This window comes from Chiloscyllium plagiosum, unplaced genomic scaffold, assembly GCF_037043375.1.
Source record: "Chiloscyllium plagiosum isolate Xiang-an unplaced genomic scaffold, Cpla_swu_hap1 HiC_scaffold_5, whole genome shotgun sequence".
Taxonomy (NCBI): domain Eukaryota; kingdom Metazoa; phylum Chordata; class Chondrichthyes; order Orectolobiformes; family Hemiscylliidae; genus Chiloscyllium; species Chiloscyllium plagiosum.
In genome coordinates, this window is record NW_028270143.1 from 12531747 (window position 1) to 12553895 (window position 22149).

General features: G+C 42.9%; 1 protein-coding gene across 1 annotated transcript in view; it reads right to left on the minus strand.

Moving 5' to 3' along the window:
- LOC122549719 (vacuolar protein sorting-associated protein 4B-like) overlaps positions 1-20634 on the minus strand; it is a 48316-nt gene extending 27682 nt beyond the window's left edge. The window contains exons 1-6 of the mRNA XM_043689616.2: positions 20475-20634; positions 14669-14780; positions 10338-10485; positions 3574-3635; positions 1394-1513; positions 359-515 (exon numbers count right to left, since the gene is read on the minus strand). Coding sequence (XP_043545551.1) covers positions 359-515; positions 1394-1513; positions 3574-3635; positions 10338-10485; positions 14669-14780; positions 20475-20501 — 626 coding nt within the window. The 5' untranslated portion in view covers positions 20502-20634. The remainder of the gene's footprint in view (positions 1-358; positions 516-1393; positions 1514-3573; positions 3636-10337; positions 10486-14668; positions 14781-20474) is intronic.
- Between the last annotated feature and the right edge of the window lie 1515 nt (positions 20635-22149).

A 22149-nucleotide genomic window follows, 5' to 3' on the forward strand; every position in this document is an offset into this window, starting at 1 on the left:
CAGAGCATAGCATTTTGGGAAACACTAGTGGACTCCATTTCATTTATGCCATTCACTGCCTTCATATTAGCTTCATTCAGACTGCTGTTTGAAATAGCATCAAGGCAGCTACTTTGTACAGATTCACATAAACCCAAGTGGCCTCAGAGAACAATCGCATTGACAATCTTGCTACATTAATTGTACTTTGTATTGGTTAACATTTGATCTGGATTGAAATTGCATAGAAACCATCAAGTGCAACATTTTTCAGAAATAACTCTGAAAAAGAATAAGCAGGAAACATTTGTTTCCTACAAATAAGCAATTGTGCAAGATAATATTAAAGTTCCATAAAATCAGCACAATACAAACTCACTTTTCACTTTCTCCAAGCCATTTTGAAACCAGGTCAGAGGAGGAGATTGAGAAAAATGTCGAGTTGTTTGCTTCTTTTGCTACAGCTTTTGCCAGGTAGGACTTGCCAGTTCCAGGAGGACCAAACAGAAGGATTCCTCTCCATGGAGTTCTTTTGCCTGGAGAGATAAATATCTTAACAGTTCAATTCCAAACCCTGCTTAAAAAAAAACCTAATAAAATTATATGAAAGCTACATCAGCTACAAGTCAAAGAACCGGAACTCTAAATTCATGTCATTTGACTGGGTGAAATTATAGTCAAATGAAAAAGAACAATATTCCAAATTGCCTTTTACGAAGAATGAAAGCATGGTCTTTATGTGACCCTGCTTTCCCCAACCCTTGATGACATCTCTTCCTTTTTTCCGCTGATCCTTCAAGCCTGTTCCACTATCTCCCTATTTTGCAACCCCCTTCTCTTCCCATACTTGCAGCCTTCTCCTGTCACCCGCTCTTTGCAGCCTATTTCATCTTCACTTCACAACCTCCTTCTTCCTTACCTTTTAAAATTTCTGTCTAGTCCCTCTTTGCAGCCTCTTTCTCGCTGATCCCCCCCGCAGCCTCCACGTTTGTAACCTCATTTCACCCTCCTCCCCACAACTAACAGCACCAGCCAGTCCAACTGATGGCAAACTTGCCCCCTCCCCCCGCCACTCGCACACACACAGGTGCTACTGCTCCTCTCTCACACTGCTCCGGATTATTTCTCACACTGCTTACGTGAATCTGAGATTGAGGGAGCATGAAAGATACACACTGTGATTGGAGGAGTACGTCCTTACAGAGTCTGTCAGTCTCGGTTTCCTGAAGAAGGGCTTATGCCCGAAACGTCGATTCTCCTGCTCCTTGGATGCTGCCTGACCTGCTGCGCTTTTCCAGCAACACATTTTTCAGCTCTGATCGCCAGCATCTGCAGTCCTCCTTTCTCCTTTAAGAGTTATATAGCAAATTTTGCAAGAATTTTAGTGTGAGACTTAAATAAATACTAAACAAACCTGTAAAGAGATGAGGAAACTTGATGGGCAAAATCACAGCCTCTTTAAGAGCTTCTTTGGCACCTTCGAGACCTGCAATGTCAGTCCAACCCACATTTGGCTTCTCCATAACAATGGCACCTAAACAATAAAAAGGTATTTATAAAGATACAAGAAGCATAATTTCAGCAGCTCCATTGTAGTAATCTTAAAGTTCAAATAATTACTTTATTCCTTCACCTGTTTCACTTTGGATGTTGACATTTAGATTTGATTTCAATACCATCAATAGCTCTGAATTTTGAGTATTTGGACCCTCACTCTATAAGGAAGCGTACATGGAATTGTTGTGCACATTGAATAAGTTAAATCATTCAAAAAGACTTATATAGTTTCTTGAATGTAGTCAGGCTTTGCAGAATTGTTCCACTGAATGAGAAATTAGAGGTTAAAAGTGGCTTGGCTTAGCAGTGGATTTTAAGAGATGTCAAAAAAAAAAGGGAAGAGAAGCTCAAGAAAGAAACCAATAATGAGATTTACGTGATGACCAATGGTAGGGCAAAGGATAGAGGGAATTTAAGAGGACAGAATGAATGGATGGAGGTGCAATGAAGAGGAAGTGATGTACAGTATAAGTTTACAGGAGGTCACAGAAATTGGGATGCAAAAGGCCTGAAGGGAATTAAAGGTTGAGACATAAATTTCAAATTTAACGCTTTGAGGTTCTGAGCAATTTAAGCCAAGGAAGGGATGATGGGAAATTGAGTCTTGATGAAGGATAGGGGTGACAAGTGTTTTGAATAGGTTGAGTTGGGACAGTGAATATTGCAGGTAATCTAGTGAGTAAAGTAAAAGACAAGTGGATAAGGCACAGGTGAAGATTTCAATGGAAGGAAGCCTAAATTTCAGTTAAGAGCTAAAACTGCTTGAGATTTATTCAGCATTGGTTAATTATTTTCAAGAGGAAGTACCTTTATCAAGAATTTGCAGGATGCTGTGATAAATATTGATAATCTTAAATGGATAAGGAATTGATAAAATCAGAACAGTTGACAAATAAAACTCAATTTTTCTTTCAATTTTCAACCCTTTTATAACAAAATAAGGAATAAAAACAAGCCCTGTTCATATGTCTGTTGAGAAAATAATTCCTGTTTCATCTAAAGCATTAGTTTTTTGAGTGGGGAAAAACATGTGTGAAGTTTAAGACAGGAGAAGCAAAGAATGAAATCAATTGTGATCTGTCCTTTTCTGAAGTTTAGAATTACCACCCAATATTTCAGGTGCCATGCAAATTCTAAACATCTATAGTATATGTCGGATTCAAAACAAAGATATATTTCATTGAAATTTCTTTGTTGCTGCATTATGTTATGCACAACACTATAATTTTCAAATGACTTATTTACTCTTTGATAGGGAGGGCACATTGCACTTTGGTATCACAAATCTCAAAATGCTTTCTGAAAATTCTTCTGATATGTCCCTTTTTAACCCCCAACTGAAATTTCTGTCAGTGTTGAAGGACAACTCTCAAAGTTATGTATCGTGATTAAACTTAACTAGAAAATTGTCTTTTTAAATAGTTTCTTCATTAATTTATTTTTACATTAAAGATTTCAGCCTCTCCCAAATGGGTTTGATATTGTTGTCTAATACTGTGACTTAAGTTTGTATTGTGCCAGTTAAACACATGCTGTGTGGCTCAAATCAAGCTGTGTAAGCCTTTAGGCACATGATACGATTTCAAATGAAGGCAAATCTGCCCCACCTTAATGACTCAGACCAAAATCAGAAAGTTTGCAAGTATCCCTAATGTGAACTGAATTATATGGCCCCAAATCAACAAAAGAGTACTGTATGCGCCCTCAAGGAGATTGGACTTGAAACAGTGTGAAGAGCAATAAGATTAAATAAAAGCAACATGGCTTTAATTGTTGGTGTGCAGATTGTCAAGACACCAGATATATGAAGGAATACATACATCAGGTTCCCAAAGGAAGCCCTGACATACATGCGTACATGGGAATTTAATAAAAGCTGAGTTCTTGGGATAGATCTAAGAAACTTACCTTGATTGTTACTAAGAAACTTTTGGATAATTGGAAGTCTTGTCGGACACCTGCTTATTTCTATTATACTGAAAATAGCAAGTTACAACCAAATAGGTTTTTAAATATAAAAATCATTTTGCCAGTTACCTTGGAGTTGACTCTGTAATTTCTTCTTCTCTGAGTTATCAGCCTCTCCATCACTATCATTCCTACAATAAAAAAACAAATAAAACCCCTGAAAGCAAAAACACCTATGGCTCACATTAAAGTATGCAATAAACAATTTAACAATGTATGTTAAAACAAACAAGGCATCAATTAATAGGAAGTGTTCACAAAAAATTCCCAGAAGCAAATTTGCCAGACAATGTGTTTCAGGCTCAAATGCCCATTTTGTTTAACAGGTATTATTAGTGTATTTGGTGGGGAAGCATCAGTAAGCAGTCAAGTAGCTTCCTTTGATGAGGGAGCAAGCAGCAAATGAAAGGTCAATTACTAATCCAAACATTTACTAATAGTTAACTTACAGACACAAATGGCGTGTTTCCTCACCACTGGTTAAGTCTTGCCTATAAAGCCTAGAAAGCCATTAAGTACTTGAAAATGGAAAGTCAACTATATTGTTATTATTTTGGTCCAAATATTCAAATCCTATGTCGAACGGAACCAAAACTAACCTTTTATTCTCATCCAGTTGATACCTAATTACCAATACGGAATTGTGTAACTGAATACTAGCTTCTTAGGATTCTCAAGATATCTCATATGGACATTTTATGGCTGAGTCAAGTGGAATTCACTCTCTCATCTCATCATTTCAAATGTGACAACTCCACTTATGTTGCCCAGATTCTGATACAAATGTCTGCTTCCTCTACATTAGACTCAAGCAAGATGATCCATCCAGGTTTCTTTAATAAGGGTGGAAAGGCAAGTTATGAAGAGGTCACAAACAGTATACAGAGAGATATTGATATGTTAAGTGGGCAAAATGTTGGCAAATGGTGTATATTGGGAAACAGTGAAGTTGTTTGTTTTGGAAAGGAGAACAAGAAAACAGATCATCATTTGAAGGAAGAAAAACTGCAAAGAGCTGAAACACAAAGGTACCAGAAAGTACTTATGCACAAAGCACACTAAGCTAGCATACAGGTGCAGAAGATAATCAGGAAGGCTAATAGACTTGTAGCCCTTATTTCAAGGCGGTAGGAGTATAAGAGTGCTGAGTCTTACTTCAACAGTACAAACTGCAGGTGAGACCACAACTGGAGTACTGTGAAATACTTTGTTGGAAACAATTCAAAGAAGGTTCATGAGAATGATCCCTCATACGGAGGGATTCTCTTTTGAGCAAAGGCTAAACAGGTTAACACTCTACTCACTGGAGTTTAGAAAAATGAGAGATTCTCTCATTGAAACATACAGAATTAAGTAAATAAAAAAAGCATTTGTTGCAAATCCAAAACCATAACAGATGATCTGGAAATACAGAAGGTTAAGCTGTATCTTGGAAAGCCATGTTCCTTAGCCAGTTCCTTAGTCTAGAAAACTGCCTTGAATGCATTCCAAGTATTCTTCCTCTACATTATTCTGGCAAAAATGGAAATCTACAAGATTAAAATTTCCCATGATTACCATATGGCTCTAAATGAATACATTGTGTCAGTGTTCACTAGAGGGGGACAATTTGGATTTAGAATTCGGGACAATTAAAGAAATTAGCACAGACAGAGGAGGCAGAGTTGTCTGGCAACCTTAAAAGTAGTTAAGACTCCAGGGCCAGATGAAATGTATCCCAGGTTGATGAGTGAGGCAAAGGGGGTGCTAGCAAAACTGTTCAATTCCTCTCTGCATAGGAGAGGTGTCGGAGAACTGGAGTAGAGGTAATGTGGTATAATTATTCAAGAAAGGAAGCAAGGTATAAACCACTAAACTATAGATCAGTCTAATCCCAGTGGTGGGGAAACAACTGGAATCAATTCCAAGGGACAGAATTAATCTGCACATGGAGAAACAGGGATTAATCAAAAACAGCCAACATGGCTTTGTTAAGGGGAGGTCACGTCTGACCAACTTGATTGAATTTTTCAAAGAGGTCACTTGACAAATTGGATGCATTATTGGTAGAGTCAGAAAGCAGAGGGTGATGGCTGAGGGGAAAAGGATGTTCTTCTGTCTGAACATCTGTATCCAATGAGGTCCCATAAGGGTCAGTGTTAGGACACAAGCAACTGGTGGTTTATAAAAATGATTTGGAATTTAATATTGGGAGGGTTGATCAGTAAGTTTCCAGATGATACAAAAATTGATTAGGTGGTAAGTAGTAAGGAAGATAGCCTTAGATTACCAGGGAAAAAAAACAGAGAAGCTGACCATATGGGCTATGGACTGACAAATGGAATTTAGCAGGACAACAAGGTGAGGGATACATGAACAAAGAATCTGGAGCCACCTAGAATTTGATGGGGTTGGTGTGCATGTATACCAGCCCCTTAAGGTATTAGGGTTGGTGAACAAAGTGGTTAAGGTGGCATATGTGCCTTTATTAGCCAAGGTGTAGAGTTTAAGAGCAGGGAGGTTATGCTGGCACTGTATAAAACACTGGTTAAGCCACAGCTGGAATATTGTTTGCTGTTCTGCAATCCTCATTATAGGAGAGATGTGATTGTACTGGAAAGGGTGCAAAAGAGATTTACCAGGATATTGTTGTATTGGAGAGTTTCCGCTTAGAAGAGAGGTTAGGCAGACGGATGTGTTGAACAGAGTAGACAGGAAGAAATGTTTCTCCTTAATGGAGGTATCAATGACCAGTGGCACAGATTTATGGAAAGGGACATTAGGTTTAGAGGGGATATGAAAGAAAAACCTTTTCACCCAGAACATGGCAGGAATCTGGAATTCACTACCTGTAAGGGTAGTAGATGCAGAAACCCTCAACTTGTAAGTAGTATTTAGATGTGCACTTGCAATGTCCAGGCATATAAGCCAAGGGTTAAATGTTAGAAAAGTGTGATTAGTATAGTTAAGTGGTTGTTTCTGACCAGCATGGACATAATGGGCTGAAGGACCTTTTCCTGTGCTATAGATATCTATCACCTGAATCATAGAACATAGAAGAATACAGCGCAGTACAGGCCCTTGGGCCCTCGATGTTGCGCCGATCCAAGCCCACCTAAACTACACTAACCCACTATCCTCCATATACCTATCCAATGCCCTCTTAAATGCCCATAAAGAGGGAGAGTCCACCACTGTTACTGGCAGGGCATTCCATGAACTAACGACTCGCTGAGTGAAGAACCTACCCCTAACATCAGTCCTATATCTACCCCCCCTTAATTTAAAGCTATGCCCCCTTGTAATACCCGACTCAATACGCGGGAAAAGGTTCATACTGTCGACCCTATCTAACCCCCTAATCATCTTGTACACCTCAATCAAGTCACCCGTAAACCTTCTTTTCTCTAGTGAAAACAGCCCCAAGTGCCTCAGTCTTTCCTCATACGATTTTCCTTCCATACCAGGCAACATCCTGGTAAACCTCCTCTGCACCCGTTCCAATGCCTCCACATCCTTCCTATAGTATGGCGACCAAAACTGCACACAATATTCCAGATGCGGCCGTACCAGAGTCTTATACAACTGCATCATGACCTCAGGACTCCGGAACTCAATTCCTCTACCAATAAAAGCCAGTACGCCATATGCCTTCCTCACCGCACTATTTACCTGGGTGGCAACTTTCAGAGATCTGTGTACATGGACACCAAGATCCCTCTGCTCATCCACACTACCAAGTATCCGACCATTAGCCCAGTACCCCATCTTTTTGTTATTCTTCCCAAAGTGAATCACCTCGCACTTAGCTACATTGAATTCCATCTGCCACCTTTCTGCCCAGCTCTGCAGCTTCTCTATATCCTGCTGTAACCTGCCACATGCTTCCTCACTGTCAACAACTCCTCCGACTTTCGTATCATCCGCAAACTTGCTCACCCAACCTTCTAACCCCTCTTCCAGGTCATTTATAAAAATGACAAACAGCAATGGTCCCAAAACAGATCCTTGCGGAACACCGCTAGTGACGGCACTCCATGAAGAAACTTTGCCATCAACTACTACCCTCTGTCTTCTTCCATCCAGCCAATTCCTAATCCAAACCTCCAACTTACCCTCAATGCCATATCTCCGTATTTTCTGCAGTAGCCTACCATGGGGAACCTTATCAAACGCCTTACTAAAATCCATATATACCACATCTACCGCTTTCCCCTCATCAACCTCCTTCGTCACCTTTTCAAAGAATTCAATAAGGTTTGTGAGGCACGACTTGCCCTTCACAAAACCATGCTGACTATCCCTGATCACATTATTCCTATCCAGATGTGCATAAATCCTATCCCTTACAATTCTCTCTAAGACTTTGCCCACAACAGAAGTGAGACTCACCGGCCTATAGTTACTAGGGCTATCCCTACTCCCCTTTTTGAACAAGGGAACCACATTTGCTATCCTCCAGTCTTCTGGGACTACTCCTGTAGACAAAGAGGACATAAAAATCAAGGCCAATGGCTCTGCAATCTCCTCCCTTGCTTCCCAGAGAATCCTAGGATAAATGCCATCAGGCCCAGGGGACTTATCTATTTTCACCTTTTCCAGGATTTCCAACACCTCTTCTCTACATACCTCAAAGCCATCCATTCTACTTATTTGTGACTCAGTATTCTCATCGACAACAATGCCCTGTTCCTGAGTAAATACTGAAGAAAAGTATTCATTCAGTGTCTCCCCAATCTCTTCCGCCTCCACACGCAACTTCCCCCTACTATCCTTGACTGGACCTATTCCTACCCTAGTCATTCTTTTATTCCTAACATACCTATAGAAAGCCTTAGGGTTTTCCCTAATCCTATCGACTAAGGACCTTTCATGCCCCCTCCTTGCTGCTTTTAGCTCTCTCTTCAGGTCCTTCCTGGCTACCCTATAACTCTCAATCGCCCCAATTGAACCTTCACGTCTCATCTTGAGATAGGCCGCCCTCTTCCATTTAACAAGGGATTCCAATTCCTTATTAAACCACGGCTCCCTCGCACGACCCTTTCCTTCCTGCCTGACAGGTACATAATTATCAAGGACACTCAATAGTTGCCCCTTGAACAAGTTCCACATATCATTTACACTCTTATGGAAGTAACAAACAACTTTTGAATGGAAATCTTGGGAGATTACAAGTGATAGAAGTCCATGGGGAACAGGATTGGAGAGTTGAAATATTTGGAGGATTGCTTGCTTGGGGCAGTTGGAGGGTGGGGGGGAATCAAGGGGTCTGGTATGGGGTTCAAGTACTAGGGGACATCAATAGGATGCAGGGCTTGGTTGTATCATTATTCAGGAGCTTTACTCTGTCGACTTTCTTGTGGGTAATGTTTTTGTTAACTGACATATCTATCAGGTCGTCAACTGTAACTTGGGGTCCCCAGGAGCTGGGTAATTTTCCACTAGAAGTTTAAACAATCTGGAGATTGGAAGTTCTGGAATTTCTGAATTATGATTTTTTTCTCAACTGTGTATCCCACCTTTTCTGATGAAGGCACCCCTTCCACGTCACCTTTAAAAGTCAAAGATCCTAGTAGGTTTCATGTCACTCATTCTGCAGTATGTCTCTACAACAGGCAGCGGCACGGTGGCTCAGTAGTTAGCACTGCTGCCTCACAGCGCCAGGGACCTGGGTTCAATTCCAGCCTTGGGTGACTGTCTGTGTGGGTTTGCTCCAGGTACTCTGGCTTTCTCCCACAATCCCAAGATGTGCAGGTCAGGTAAATTGGACATGCTGAATTGCCCATAGTGTTCAGGAGTGTGTAGGTTAGGTGCATTGGTCATGGATAGTGTAAAGTAATAGGGTAGGGGAATGGATAAGAGTGGGTTACTCTTCGAGGGTCAGTCTGGACTTGTTGGGCTGAAGGGCCTGTTTCCACACTGTAGGGATTCTATGATACCAATAGCTCTCAGAGGAGCTTCTTTTCTCTCAGTGCCATTAATTCATCTGTTTTAGTATATGTTTCATGCTTTAGAAAAGCCTTTTTTTAATATTTACTCCTGATGTCACCCAAGTCAATAATGCCAATTACAATTTATAAATTGCCTGTCTTTCCTCTGATTTATTCAAAGTACTCTGCGGTAAGCAACATTTCTCAGTGCTTTCAAATTTACCCTTTCCTGAAAACTCCCAATCCCACACTTCTGTAATTTAAAACCTTATTGACAACTCGAATCATTCAACTGATCAGTATACTAGGTCTTTTTAAGTGGAGTTCACACCAACACAACTTTCCCCAGTGGTGCTGCCAGTGCGTCCTGAAAAATATCTCCTTCAGGAGAACACCATTCCTTGTTTTATTTATGTCGTAGTTTTAACATGGATCACACTCAAAAGTCAAAGTAAAGCATAAAGTCCTTTCCAAACAATGTCCTTAATACTAGCAGCAGGCAGGCAGAGTTTAAAATTGAGAACTTCTGGCCATGGTTGCACAGAATGGTGTCTCTTCTTATCATAACAGTTAACGATTGGGGTGTCTGTATGTGTATGGTATTACCACTGCACTTTTAATCTAGATAATGTGATGACCATAAATCCATGGTCAACTGTCAGAAAAACCCATCTGTTTCACTAAAAGGAAGCTACCATCGTTGCCTGGTCTGGTCGACATGCGATTCCAGACACTCAACAATGTGGCTGACATTTAACTGCCCTCTGGGCAATTAGTGATGAGCAATAAATGCTGACCTCGCCAGAAACCGCCTATGAATGAACTTTTTTAAAATTTAAAACTTATTATTCTGCACGCTTTTATGGTTTTCTGGAGCATCTTGTGCAGTTACAAACATTTCAGAACAGTCACTCTTATACATACCCTTTGTCATCACTAGTGTTTGACTCTTCAATTGGCTTTTTGACATTTTGCTTTTTTTGCAGATACTCTTTCAGTTTTTCAGCTCGATCCAGGTACTCTGTACACTTCGCTCGAAGGCTCTCTTTTGCTTTAGCACCTTGAGCTTCATCTAACAAGCAAATGTAATGTTAATTTCCAACTAATGACAAACAAAGCAAAATTATGTGCTTTACTACCATCAATTAAGTCTCCTTCCTCCACTTCCATGACAGATTTATCTGAACAGGTTGATAGGATTGAATCAATACGTTGTTATGAATGGGAGAATGTTCACTAAGCAGAATAACATCACTCCTGATTAATCTTGAAGAAAATTTAAATAATTATCACTCTCCATTTACAAAAAAAATGCTTTGTGAGACTGGGATTAGGTAAGATGAAGAAGCACAAGTAAAAAGTGCCCCCAATCATTACAAAATCGAAGGTTCATAGTTACGCAGAAACTATAGCAAAAATAGTTCTTTCAACCCAAATGATCCTGCCAATGTTTATGGTTCTCAACAGCAAAGATCCCTCTGAATTCTGTTTGTTGTAACGCAACAGCTGGTTGCAGTGTGGCCTCTTTAAGATTGTCATATGACCACACCTTATAGGAAATAATGCTTTTATGACCTTTCATTTTGTCCAGAAAATTTCCAACTGCTGTGCAACCAAATAAATGCAGCTAAAGGAACACTGCACATGAGTCACTCAACTTCAACTAAATCTCTTCAACATGTAGCCCTACTTTTCCTCAAATAATTATTCAGGTTCTCCTCAAAAGCAACCAAGCTAATCACATTAATTATTCCATGTAGGAGCAAATGAAAAGTTCTAACCACACTTCAAGTAAAAGTTTTGCCTGAATTTTCTAAAGGAATTATTAGTAACTATCTTCACTTTATATTCACCTTTTCATTTCTCAAAAATGAATGCCAACCTTTTAAAAATCTGACAAACTCTTTCAAATTCTTAACGGCATCTTTCAAATCAAACCTCAGCCTGAGAGAACACCAACCTTATCAAACCTTTCTCAAAAGGTATAAAATGGAGAATCTGTTCCCACTCTCTCAATTCCAACATTATCCTTGTGTATCTGTCTTGCACCTACTCCGGTGCCTCTATCATTTTTATCATATTTCAGACAAGATTTGCATATTATGCAGCAAGTTTGATTTAACCAAGGTTCTACACAATTTTAATTTATCAAGCTTTTCAATTCAATGATTCTAGAAATCATCCCTCATTTTTATTTTATTGCAAGTTGCTAGTGATGTGTACTTGTACTCTGATATCCATTTGGTGTAGGACCTCTTAATTTTCTAACAGTATGCAGCCACCTTATTCCTTTCTACAAAACAAAGCAACTCATGTTTGTACATCACAATGATACATTACAATCCAGATTTTGCAGTAGAAATGGCAAAGAAACTGTCAGCTTTTGCTATCATCACTCCACTGAAACCAAGAAAACTGTCTAGAGGCCACACTTATACAGGTAAATGTGGAAATCCATAAATAAGCCTACACTTCCAGAGAAAGTATGCTGCTGAGTCACCCAGATTGCAATTAATTAGAAATACCTGAACCAATAAGAACTTGCCCTTTTAAGTTACTACCTTTGTGATAAAGTCCTAGAAAATTTGCACATTGCTGAGGTATTTCTGCATTTTTAATGTTATGAAGTTCAAATTTTCTGTTGAAAAATCAACTTTATATTTATGGAATGGCATAAGATCTCTAAAATTCAAAATACTTTATGACAAAACATATAAACAAATTTTGAAATTATTATATTTCAGCTTCTTGATTCCATGTGCATACTCAAATTGTTCAATTCACTGTGTAATCTAATACAAAGGAAGATCGGTGCATTTTACTTCCTGGTTTACTGTCCAGACCAGCTGTAATTGGCTGGTTAAATCACTGTTGCTGAATGCCTGGAGAGACTAGATTCAAACTATTGCTAGGAAATTGGAAACCCATACCAGAGATCTGGAGATTTTGAAGGTAACTTTCTTCTAGATTTGAGAGTTTCAATCTCATTGGCTTTAAAATCTGAATCACCGAAATGAATTTCCTATTACATACCCATTTTACAAGTTTTAGTCATGTCTTTATATTTTGTCAGATGTCCTCCATACTAACAATATGATGAATAACCCAATATCCCTACCCCTGGAAAGTTGATATAATCTGTAAGTTTTTACTTCCTTAGTTAAATTGATTTAAGTTACAAACAACTGTGGTCCTTGCATTGATCCCCAATGGGTAACTACCCTTAATAACAGCCTCTTATTTTGAGAAAGAGAATCTGCCGCCCATCCTGATACCCATTCCTCCATAATTTTTCCTAGTATATAAAACTAATTATCTAATAATTCTTTTGACTTGCTCCATGTCCTTTTTGAAAATATACGAATTGAATTCTCTGACACTCTTCCTTTTACTAAGGCTCAGTCTATATCTTAACTGATTTTAATACACAGACACAATATATCTATGGATTTTATCTTCTTCAAAGTTAATTGGTTTTTGAATTATCCCCCAGTTTTCTCATTTAAATGTTTGATATCTCTACTATCTCTTCTTGCAATGGCCCAGTTACTTTGCTTGGTAAATACATAGGCAAAGTAACTGTGCAGTATTTCTGCCATTTTGCTGCAAGTTCCTTTGGGTTTATCTTTCGCTATTCTGTCATTATATTGTCTGTACAGTACTTCAACATTTTTCTTTCTTGATCAATTAATTTTATAGCTCTTCTTTACTTTCCTAACTTCTACACTTCATCCTTTTTTTTGACTGAATACTCAATGTCAGCTTTTTTTAAAAAAAAAGTCTTTCATGGGATCAGTGTTCCTGACAAGATTGACATTTGTTGTTCATCTTGCCCTCCAGAAAATACTGATGAGCCTCCTTCTTGAACCACTGCAGTCTATGTGGTGTACATACACCCAGATGAATGTTAGGAAGGGAACACCACAGTTATACTCCAACAACAGTGAAGGAATGATGATAAATTCCCAGTTTTGAGATAGTGATGATCATGCTTTCAAAGATGTTTCTGAAGGAGACAATGGGTCTCTGCAATGCAGCTTACATATGGTACGTACTGCTGCCACTGGGCACCTATGGTAGAGGGAGTGAAAACTTCAGGTGATAGATGACATCCCAACAAAATGGTTGCTTTGTCCAAGATGATGTTCAATTTCTCAGTGTTGTTGGAGGTGCACTGATTTGGGAAAAAGTGAATATTCCATTACATTCTTGACCTGTGCCATGTACTTGTGGACAGAATTCAAAGTGTGACCTGCTCTTGTTGGCACTGTATTTACATGACTGGATCAGTTCAAAGTTTCTAGTCAACAGTAATCTCGCGGGTGTTAATTTTTCATTTGTTGCACCTGCTCTTTAGTTATGTACAGTATTTCACTGTTGGCTAGCAAGTTCTTATTTGTTAGCAGAATATGCTCCTCCTGAACTCAACTGACCATTCAGAAAATATTTCCCATGACTGTTGTTCTTGTTGTACTAACTAACTTTAGCTCTTTACTCATAAGTGCCTATTTGCAGTCAGGCACTTTAGACTTATGTATTTCTGAATCAAAATTAAATCTGACTTCATTGTCACTGCTATTTCTGAAATGATCCTCCATGCTTTTATCTCTTACTCTAACTCACTTCCCTTTCATAAATAATCCAGCCTCTTTCTAATAAAGCACCTTAGTCACATTATTTAAAATCACCCTCCAAATTAAGGCAGTTTAACATTAAAGAAAATGATTGCTCACATCACCAGCTTTCAAAGCAAAGCAAAGGTTATATGGTTGACTATGACCTGACGGTAAGGGTGTTGGATCTATTAGTTGGGTGCTTAGACAAAGTCAGGTGCCACTTTGACCTGTTCAAAAAGTGGGCCTTCCTCAACAATGGTTATAGCAAAACCAGGCAAACTCATTTTCAGATGGCAACAGTCGTGTATAGGTAAATGGAGAATTAATGATTAAAGAACAAAGTAACTGCTCCAAATTGCATCTTTGTTTCTTCAAAGTAAATTCTAAATACATTATTTTGAAATTCACATTGTCCATCCAATGAAAGATCTTTATACAAAGCAAATTGTGACTTAAAACAAGTAGTACCCATATACAATGTACATAATGGCCCAACAACTATTCTTGAAAATTAAGATAACTTTAAGCATTTTTTAAAAAATATTTTACTGTTTCGGAGCTTTGCAGACATGCTATTAGAAAAACAATTAAATAAAATTTGCTGCAAATGTAACAAACAGAACCTCTTAAATTGCTTACATTTAACAACATGTAAAAAGTACTGCACTGCACATTGGTACAACCGTAGGGCTTCTTCATAGTTTCCTGCTTTATCTTCTTGAGCTGCTTTGCTTGCAAGATCTATACCTTTCTATAAAGAGAACAATAAGTAATCATCACCATATTCAGACTTTATCTTGGCTGATTAGCCTTAGTCACAATTTCATGAAGTTAGTTATTTTAACTATCTTGGTTATTCCTTTCAGCATGACACCCAAACTCCTTTGGTGCAGCATTCGACTGTGTACTCAAGAAAGAACACAGGCAAATTATGAAGCACCAGCATTTGAGCAACCTTTCTGAACACGCTACATTTTTGGGTTTGTACAAAATATATTTTCCGCGGTGTCAGGAAAGGCCACTTCCAGAATTGAGCACTCGGTGCTTTGACCTTTGGGGGTGCCATATTATGTTAATCCAGAAAGTCTTGGGATTGCAAAGAGAACACTTCTGGCTGGACTTCAGTTTGAAGGATAGTGATTTATTACGTGGATCCTATCCTCAGTAGGAATCACTAAACAAGACTGGACATTTAGTTAAGAATTTTAAAGAAAAAAAAACACAAAAGAGATCACTTCTGATTACCATACAGGAGAAACCATTAATGTTATCCCTGAACATTGGTATTAAAGGATTATCTAAAGAGGGAATGAATAGAGCCAGAAATGAATCTAACCTATCCTCTTTCTTACCTAAATAAAAGAAAGGGCAACCTGAAGTGGCTCCTAAGGATTAAAACATGAAAACATGAATGAGATGGCCAAGTCCTAACAAAAATATAGATTTGCACTCAATTCATAACCTTTACTATCTACCTGGACTTCCAATGTTAAATGTATTGCTCACATATGAAGTTTGTGTTGACATGCCTAACTTTGAATACCAATTTTGCTTCACCATAAGTGGTTTCATTCAATGTAATATTTTTATTATATATATATTCTTGAAAGCCTCCACTGTCACCTTTCCTGATTAAAAGATTACTTTTTTCAATAGTCCAACATAACGTCATTCTCAGTTGCAGAATCTCCGGTAGTGGAATGTCTCTCTCTCTCTCTCTCTCGAGTATCAGTGACCAAAGCTATTCAAAATATCAGTTTTAGCTGGAAACTCAGATTCATACAGCAAAATGCTGATTGCCTTTGATTGTTGTTCCAATGTGATCGAACATGTTAAGCAGTCAATAACTAAATTACACAATGTAGAATCCCTACATTTGGTCCATCGAGTCTGCACCAACTCTCTGAAGATCATCCCACCAATTTAACCCCATAATCCCACATTTACCATGGCTAAACCACCAGGCCTACATATTCCTGAATACCATGGTCAACGTAGCACCGCCGGTGCACCTAACCCGCACATCTCTGGACTGTGGAAGGAAACCGGAACATCCTGCAGGAACACACACACACACACACACACACACACACACACACACACACACGGGCAGAACGTGCAGACTCCAGACAGTCATCAGAGGCTGGAATCAAACCCAGATCCCTGCTGCTGAGGCAGCAGTGCTAACACTGTGGCACCCATATGTCAATCATTTTTATTTGCGTAATATTTGATACATCTTTATTACACATTTCACCCTTCACATGAAATATTAATTGCCAAACAGGTGGCAAACCAAAGTTCTAAACAAGGAACTGGAATTTTCATCTTAATAATAATATTCAATGTGATGAGCATAGAAGATACATTTGTTCACTACGTTCAAATAAGGGGTCTGCTGAAAAAACAAGTTTGCGTCAGTTAATTGTAACAGTTGAACTGGATAAGTAGCTAAATAAGAATATACTTCCATTTATTATAGTGGAAACTTTCAGGTCATCCCAAAATATTTCACTACCAATGAGAAGTGTTTTGAAGTGTTTTTTTAAGCAGATATGGCCACGATTTTCCACATGGGATTTCCAATAGACAGCAACTGTAATGATTTAACTTAGAAGTGAATATCAACTAGAATCATTTACATTCATCTGAACAGGATCCAAATTGTACTGCCTGAAAAGCTGGTGTAAGATTATATGGCAATTTTCAAAAGAAACTTGGATAAATATTTATGGAAAATTTTCAGCAATACATGAGAAGAATGGGAGTGGCACGGTGGGCTCAGTGGATAGCACTGCTGCCTCACTACACAGGGACCTGGGTTCAATTCCAGCCTCAGGCGACTGTGTGGAGTTTGCACATTCTCCCAGTGTCTGCATTAGTTTCCTCCAGGTGCTCTAGTTTCCTCCCACAATCCAAAGATGTGCAGGTTAGGTGAATTCGCCATTCTAAATTACCCATAGTAATCAGGGATGTGTAGGTTAGGTGCATTAGTCAGGGGTAAAATGTAGAGTATTAGGGGAGGGGAATGGGTCTGGGTGAGTTACTCTTTGGAGGGTCAGCGGGCCTGTTTCTACACTGTAGGGATTCTATGATCATGCAAGAGGGAATAATAGGATAATTGACTTCCTTTCCTATGATAAACATTTCCAGATGGTGGAACCTGTGAAACTGGGAGGCTATACACCTTAAGGGAGAGAGGTATATTGGATTAGTAGCAATTTTTAAAAAGTAATCAGATAAAAGCAGACTATATCACAAGGAATAATGAGATCACATTTCATCAGCACAGACACGGGCCAACTGGCCTCTTCCGGTCATAAATTTGCAATGTTTTGGTGATGTGGTTTCAATAAACATTGCACAGGTTGAAGATTCTTTTCTCTAGACTGAAAAACAACTGACAGAGGCCATGAAAGGGATCGATAGGTTAGAAGAGGTTATGCCTCAACCTTTTGGCAACAGCAGTGCGATGGCACAAATACAAAATAGCCATGAACAAATCATAAGGAATTTAAGAAAAACATTATCCAGAAAGTGATAAGAACATCAATAGTGAGCAGTTAGAATGTGGAACAAGGACTAATTAAGGAAAACTACAAACCACAAAGTAAGAGGAAGTAGAATAAACAAAAGTGATAAAGGATTTGGATTTGGGGGGGTGGGAGAACTCACGTGAGCAAAGCATTGGGCTGAAAAAACGATTAGTCTGTTGTGAAGAGTTTGCAATCGTTGAAAGCATTCCATTGTATGACACCTAATTTGTTTTTACATTACTAAGCAATTTTTAAAAAGTCACATTTATGAATTAGCCCCATTCACACCTAAAATAGCTTTACTTCACACTAGGGATTATTCGCACTTGAACTAAACATTCATGATTCTAAGTTGCCACTGTTGGACTGGAGTGTACAAAGTTAAAAATCACACAACACCAAGTTATAGTCCAACAGGTTTAATTGAAGGGGCAGCGCTCCAAAAGCTAGAGCTTCCGATTAAACCTGTTGGACTATAATCTGATGTTGTGTGATTTTGAACTAAATACTGACTGTCTCAGTTCTGCAAATAAGTGGAGACTCTCTCCCAAGTCACATTTGTGTTTTTTTATTCCTCCCCCCCAAACGATGTCCTCTTTTAAAAGATGTTTTCTCTCCCAGTCCCAATGTGAAAGGCTAAGATGGAAAGTAGGCAGCAGCAGCGTAGTCCTTATCAGGGAGATGCTGCACACCCACCCAATCGACTGGAGAGTGAATGTATGATACAAGCTCTACCGGTGAGCGTTTAGTCAGAGATTTAAAGGAGGGGCTGGTGGTTTCTGCTGTGCACATTCCTGCTGCTGCTGCCCTTTAACAGTCACATCATGTGGGGGTAGGTGGGTAAGGTGTGGGGGGGGAGGTAAGGGGGGTTGGGGGGGGGGGGGGGAGGGAAGTAAGGGGGGGTGGTGTGGGAGGGGGGGGGGGAGGTAAGGGGGTGTGTGGGGGGGGGTGGTGTGGGGGGGGGGGGTAGGGGGGGGTGGTGTGGGGGGGGGGGGTAAGGGGGGGTGGTGTGGGGGGGGTAAGGGGGGGGTGTGGGGGGGGGTGGTGTGGGGGGGGTAAGGGGGGGTGGTGTGGGGGGGGGAGAGGGAGGTAAGGGGTGGTGGTGTGGGGGGGGGAGGGAGGTAAGGGGGGTGTGGGGGGGGAGGGAGGTAAGGGGGGGTGGTGTGGGGGGGGAGGGAGGTAAGGGGGGGTGGTGTGGGGGGGGGGAGGGAGGTAAGGGGGGGTGGTGTGGGGGGGGGGAGGGAGGTAAGGGGGGGTGGTGTGGGGGGGGGGAGGGAGGTAAGGGGGGGTGGTGTGGGGGGGGGAGGGAGGTAAGGGGGGGTGGTGTGGGGGGGGAGGGAGGTAAGGGGGGGTGGTGTGGGGGGGGGAGGGAGGTAAGGGGGGGTGGTGTGGGGGGGGGAGGGAGGTAAGGGGGGGTGGTGTGGGGGGGGGAGGGAGGTAAGGGGGGGTGGTGTGGGGGGGGGGGAGGGAGGTAAGGGGGGGTGGTGTGGGGGGGGGAGGGAGGTAAGGGGGGGTGGTGTGGGGGGGGGAGGGAGGTAAGGGGGGGTGGTGTGGGGGGGGAGGGAGGTAAGGGGGGGTGGTGTGGGGGGGGAGGGAGGTAAGGGGGGGTGGTGTGGGGGGGGAGGGAGGTAAGGGGGGGTGGTGTGGGGGGGGAGGGAGGTAAGGGGGGGTGGTGTGGGGGGGGAGGGAGGTAAGGGGGGGTGGTGTGGGGGGGGAGGGAGGTAAGGGGGGGTGGTGTGGGGGGGGAGGGAGGTAAGGGGGGGTGGTGTGGGGGGGGAGGGAGGTAAGGGGGGGTGGTGTGGGGGGGGTGGTGTGGGGGGGGGGAGGGAGGTAAGGGGGGGTGGTGTGGGGGGGGAGGGAGGTAAGGGGGGGTGGTGTGGGGGGGGAGGGAGGTAAGGGGGGTGGTGTGGGGGAGGGAGGTAAGGGGGGTGGTGTGGGGGGGGGGGAGGGTGGTGTGGGGGGGGGGGGGGAGGGTGGTGTGGGGGGGGGGGAGGGTGGTGTGGGGGGGGGGAGGGTGGTGTGGGGGGGGGAGGGTGGTGTGGGGGGGGGAGGGTGGTGTGGGGGGGTGGTGTGGTGGGGGGAGGGTGGTGTGGGGGGGTGGTGTGGTGGGGGGAGGGAGGTAAGGGGGGGTGGTGTGGTGGGGGGAGGGAGGTAAGGGGGGGTGGTGTGGTGGGGGGAGGGAGGTAAGGGGGGGTGGTGTGGTGGGGGGAGGGAGGTAAGGGGGGGTGGTGTGGTGGGGGGAGGGAGGTAAGGGGGGGTGGTGTGGTGGGGGGAGGGAGGTAAGGGGGGTGGTGTGGGGGGGGGGGGGGAGGGTGGTGTGGGGGGGAGGAGGGTGGTGTGGGGGGGAGGGAGGTAAGGGGGGGTGGTGTGGGGGGGAGGGAGGTAAGGGGGGGTGGTGTGGTGGGGGGAGGGAGGTAAGGGGGGGTGGTGTGGGGGGGAGGGAGGTAAGGGGGGGTGGTGTGGGGGGGAGGGAGGTAAGGGGGGGTGGTGTGGGGGGGGGGAGGGAGGTAAGGGGGGGAGGGAGGTAAGGGGGGGTGGTGTGGGGGGGGGAGGGAGGTAAGGGGGGTTGGTGTGGGGGGGGGAGGGAGGTAAGGGGGGTTGGTGTGGGGGGGGAGGGAGGTAAGGGGGGTTGGTGTGGGGGGGGGAGGGAGGTAAGGGGGGGTGGTGTGGGGGGGAGGCAAGGGGGGGTGGGAGGTAAAGGGGGGGGGTGGAGTGGAGGTGGGGTAAGGGGAGGGTGGGAGGTGGGGAAAGACTAGAGGCTCTAGCCGTATCCCCCTCCCATCCCCTGTTCTGACCGCCCACGGTCCTCTCCCTCTTGTCAGGTTCCTGGCCCCAGGACAAGGAGCGGCTGGTTCAGAGAGCCCCAGAGGGAGGGCACCGCTCCCTCCCTCCTCCTTGGCTGTGATTACCTGCAGGTTGTTACTGTTGGCCGCCATCTGCCCTCTCCCCGTCCTTGCGCTGGCTCACGCTGAGCGGGAGGTACCACAGGAAACGCCGAGGCCGCCCCCGGCTCCGAACTCACTGGGTTCTTTTTTTAAGCGACACACGACCCCACTTCCGCCTCCGAGCGGCTCGCCGAAACGCTCCTCCGTCACTTCCGACAGACCCGCCCCCGTAACGGCAACGCACTTCCGACGTGCGGGCTCGCGCTCTCCCCGTGCGCGTGACTCTCCCATTGTCTCCAGGACTGCAGCAGCAGCAGCGCCTCCTGTTGGCACAAGGTTGTTACTCTCAAGGAAACAAGAGCAGGGGACATTTTAGAAACTCCTGACATAAAACACAGGAGCAGGATTAGGCCATTCAGCCCATCCAGTCTGCTCTCCCATTCAATCATGACGGATATGCTTCTCAACCCCGCTCACCTGCCACCCTTACTAATTGAATTACCAGAAGAAGTGGCAGAGGCTGATAAAATTGCAACATTTAAAAGGCATCTGGTTGGGTTCATGAGTAGGAAGGGGTTGGAGCGATATGGGCCAAAATGCTGGCAAATGGAACTAGATTAGGTTAGGATATGTGGTCAGCATGGACGGGTTGGACCAAAGGGTCTGTCTCCATGCTGTACATCTCTATGATTCTATAATCAAGAACCTATCTAACTCGCTAAATACACATAATGACTTTGCCTCACCAGCCTGCTGCAGCAATGGGTTCCACAGATTCACCACCCTCTTGGGCTGCATTGTGGCTCAGTGATTAGCACTGCTGCCTCATAGCTCGAGGGACCTGGATTTGATTCCACTCTTTGTGCAAACTCCACCGTTGCCTATCTACCCATGTCAGTGTCGGTTTCCTCCTGGTGCTCTGGCTTCCTCCCACAGTCACAAATGTGCAGGTTGGGTGGATTGGGTATGCTAAATTGCCCATAGTGTCCAGGGATGCGCAGGCTAGGTGGATTAGCTATAGGAAAAGCAGAGTCACAGGGATAGGGCAGGGACGGGGTCTGGGTGGGATGCTGTTTGGAGGGTCAGAATGAACTCAATGGACTGAATGGCCTGTTTCCACACTGTAGGGATGCTATGATTCTGATTGAAGAACTTGTTTCTCAAGTCAGTTCAGAAGGGTCGTCCCTTCACTGAGGCCTTGGCATTGGATTCTTGTCTCTCCTACGAGTTGCCCAGGAATGTAACGACTCTTGAAATACCAAGGGTTTGCAAACAGACAATGGAAATGTGAGAATTCGAGACTCAGAAAGAATGAGCAGATTGGAAGAAGTATTTCAAGGGAACTCAGCATAACTGAGTTCTTTGCGGAACCCTTGATTGCTCAAAATTAACAAATCCACCATTTGCACTTTTGAACTGGAAGATTGCAACAGAATGAGACAGAGTCAGCATGGACTTAAAAAGAGGAATTTGTGCTTAACAAATCTATGGGAATTTTCTGACAATATAACGAGTAGCATGGATAAAGAGTAGTCAATAGGTGTGATTTACTTAGATTTTCAGAAAGCTTTTGATAAGATTTCACATAAGAGATGAGCATGCAAGATTAATGCACATGGAGATCATGTACAGAAATGAGTGGAGAACTGGTTGGCAGACAGGAAACAATTCACAATATTTATTCATGATTTAGGTGAGG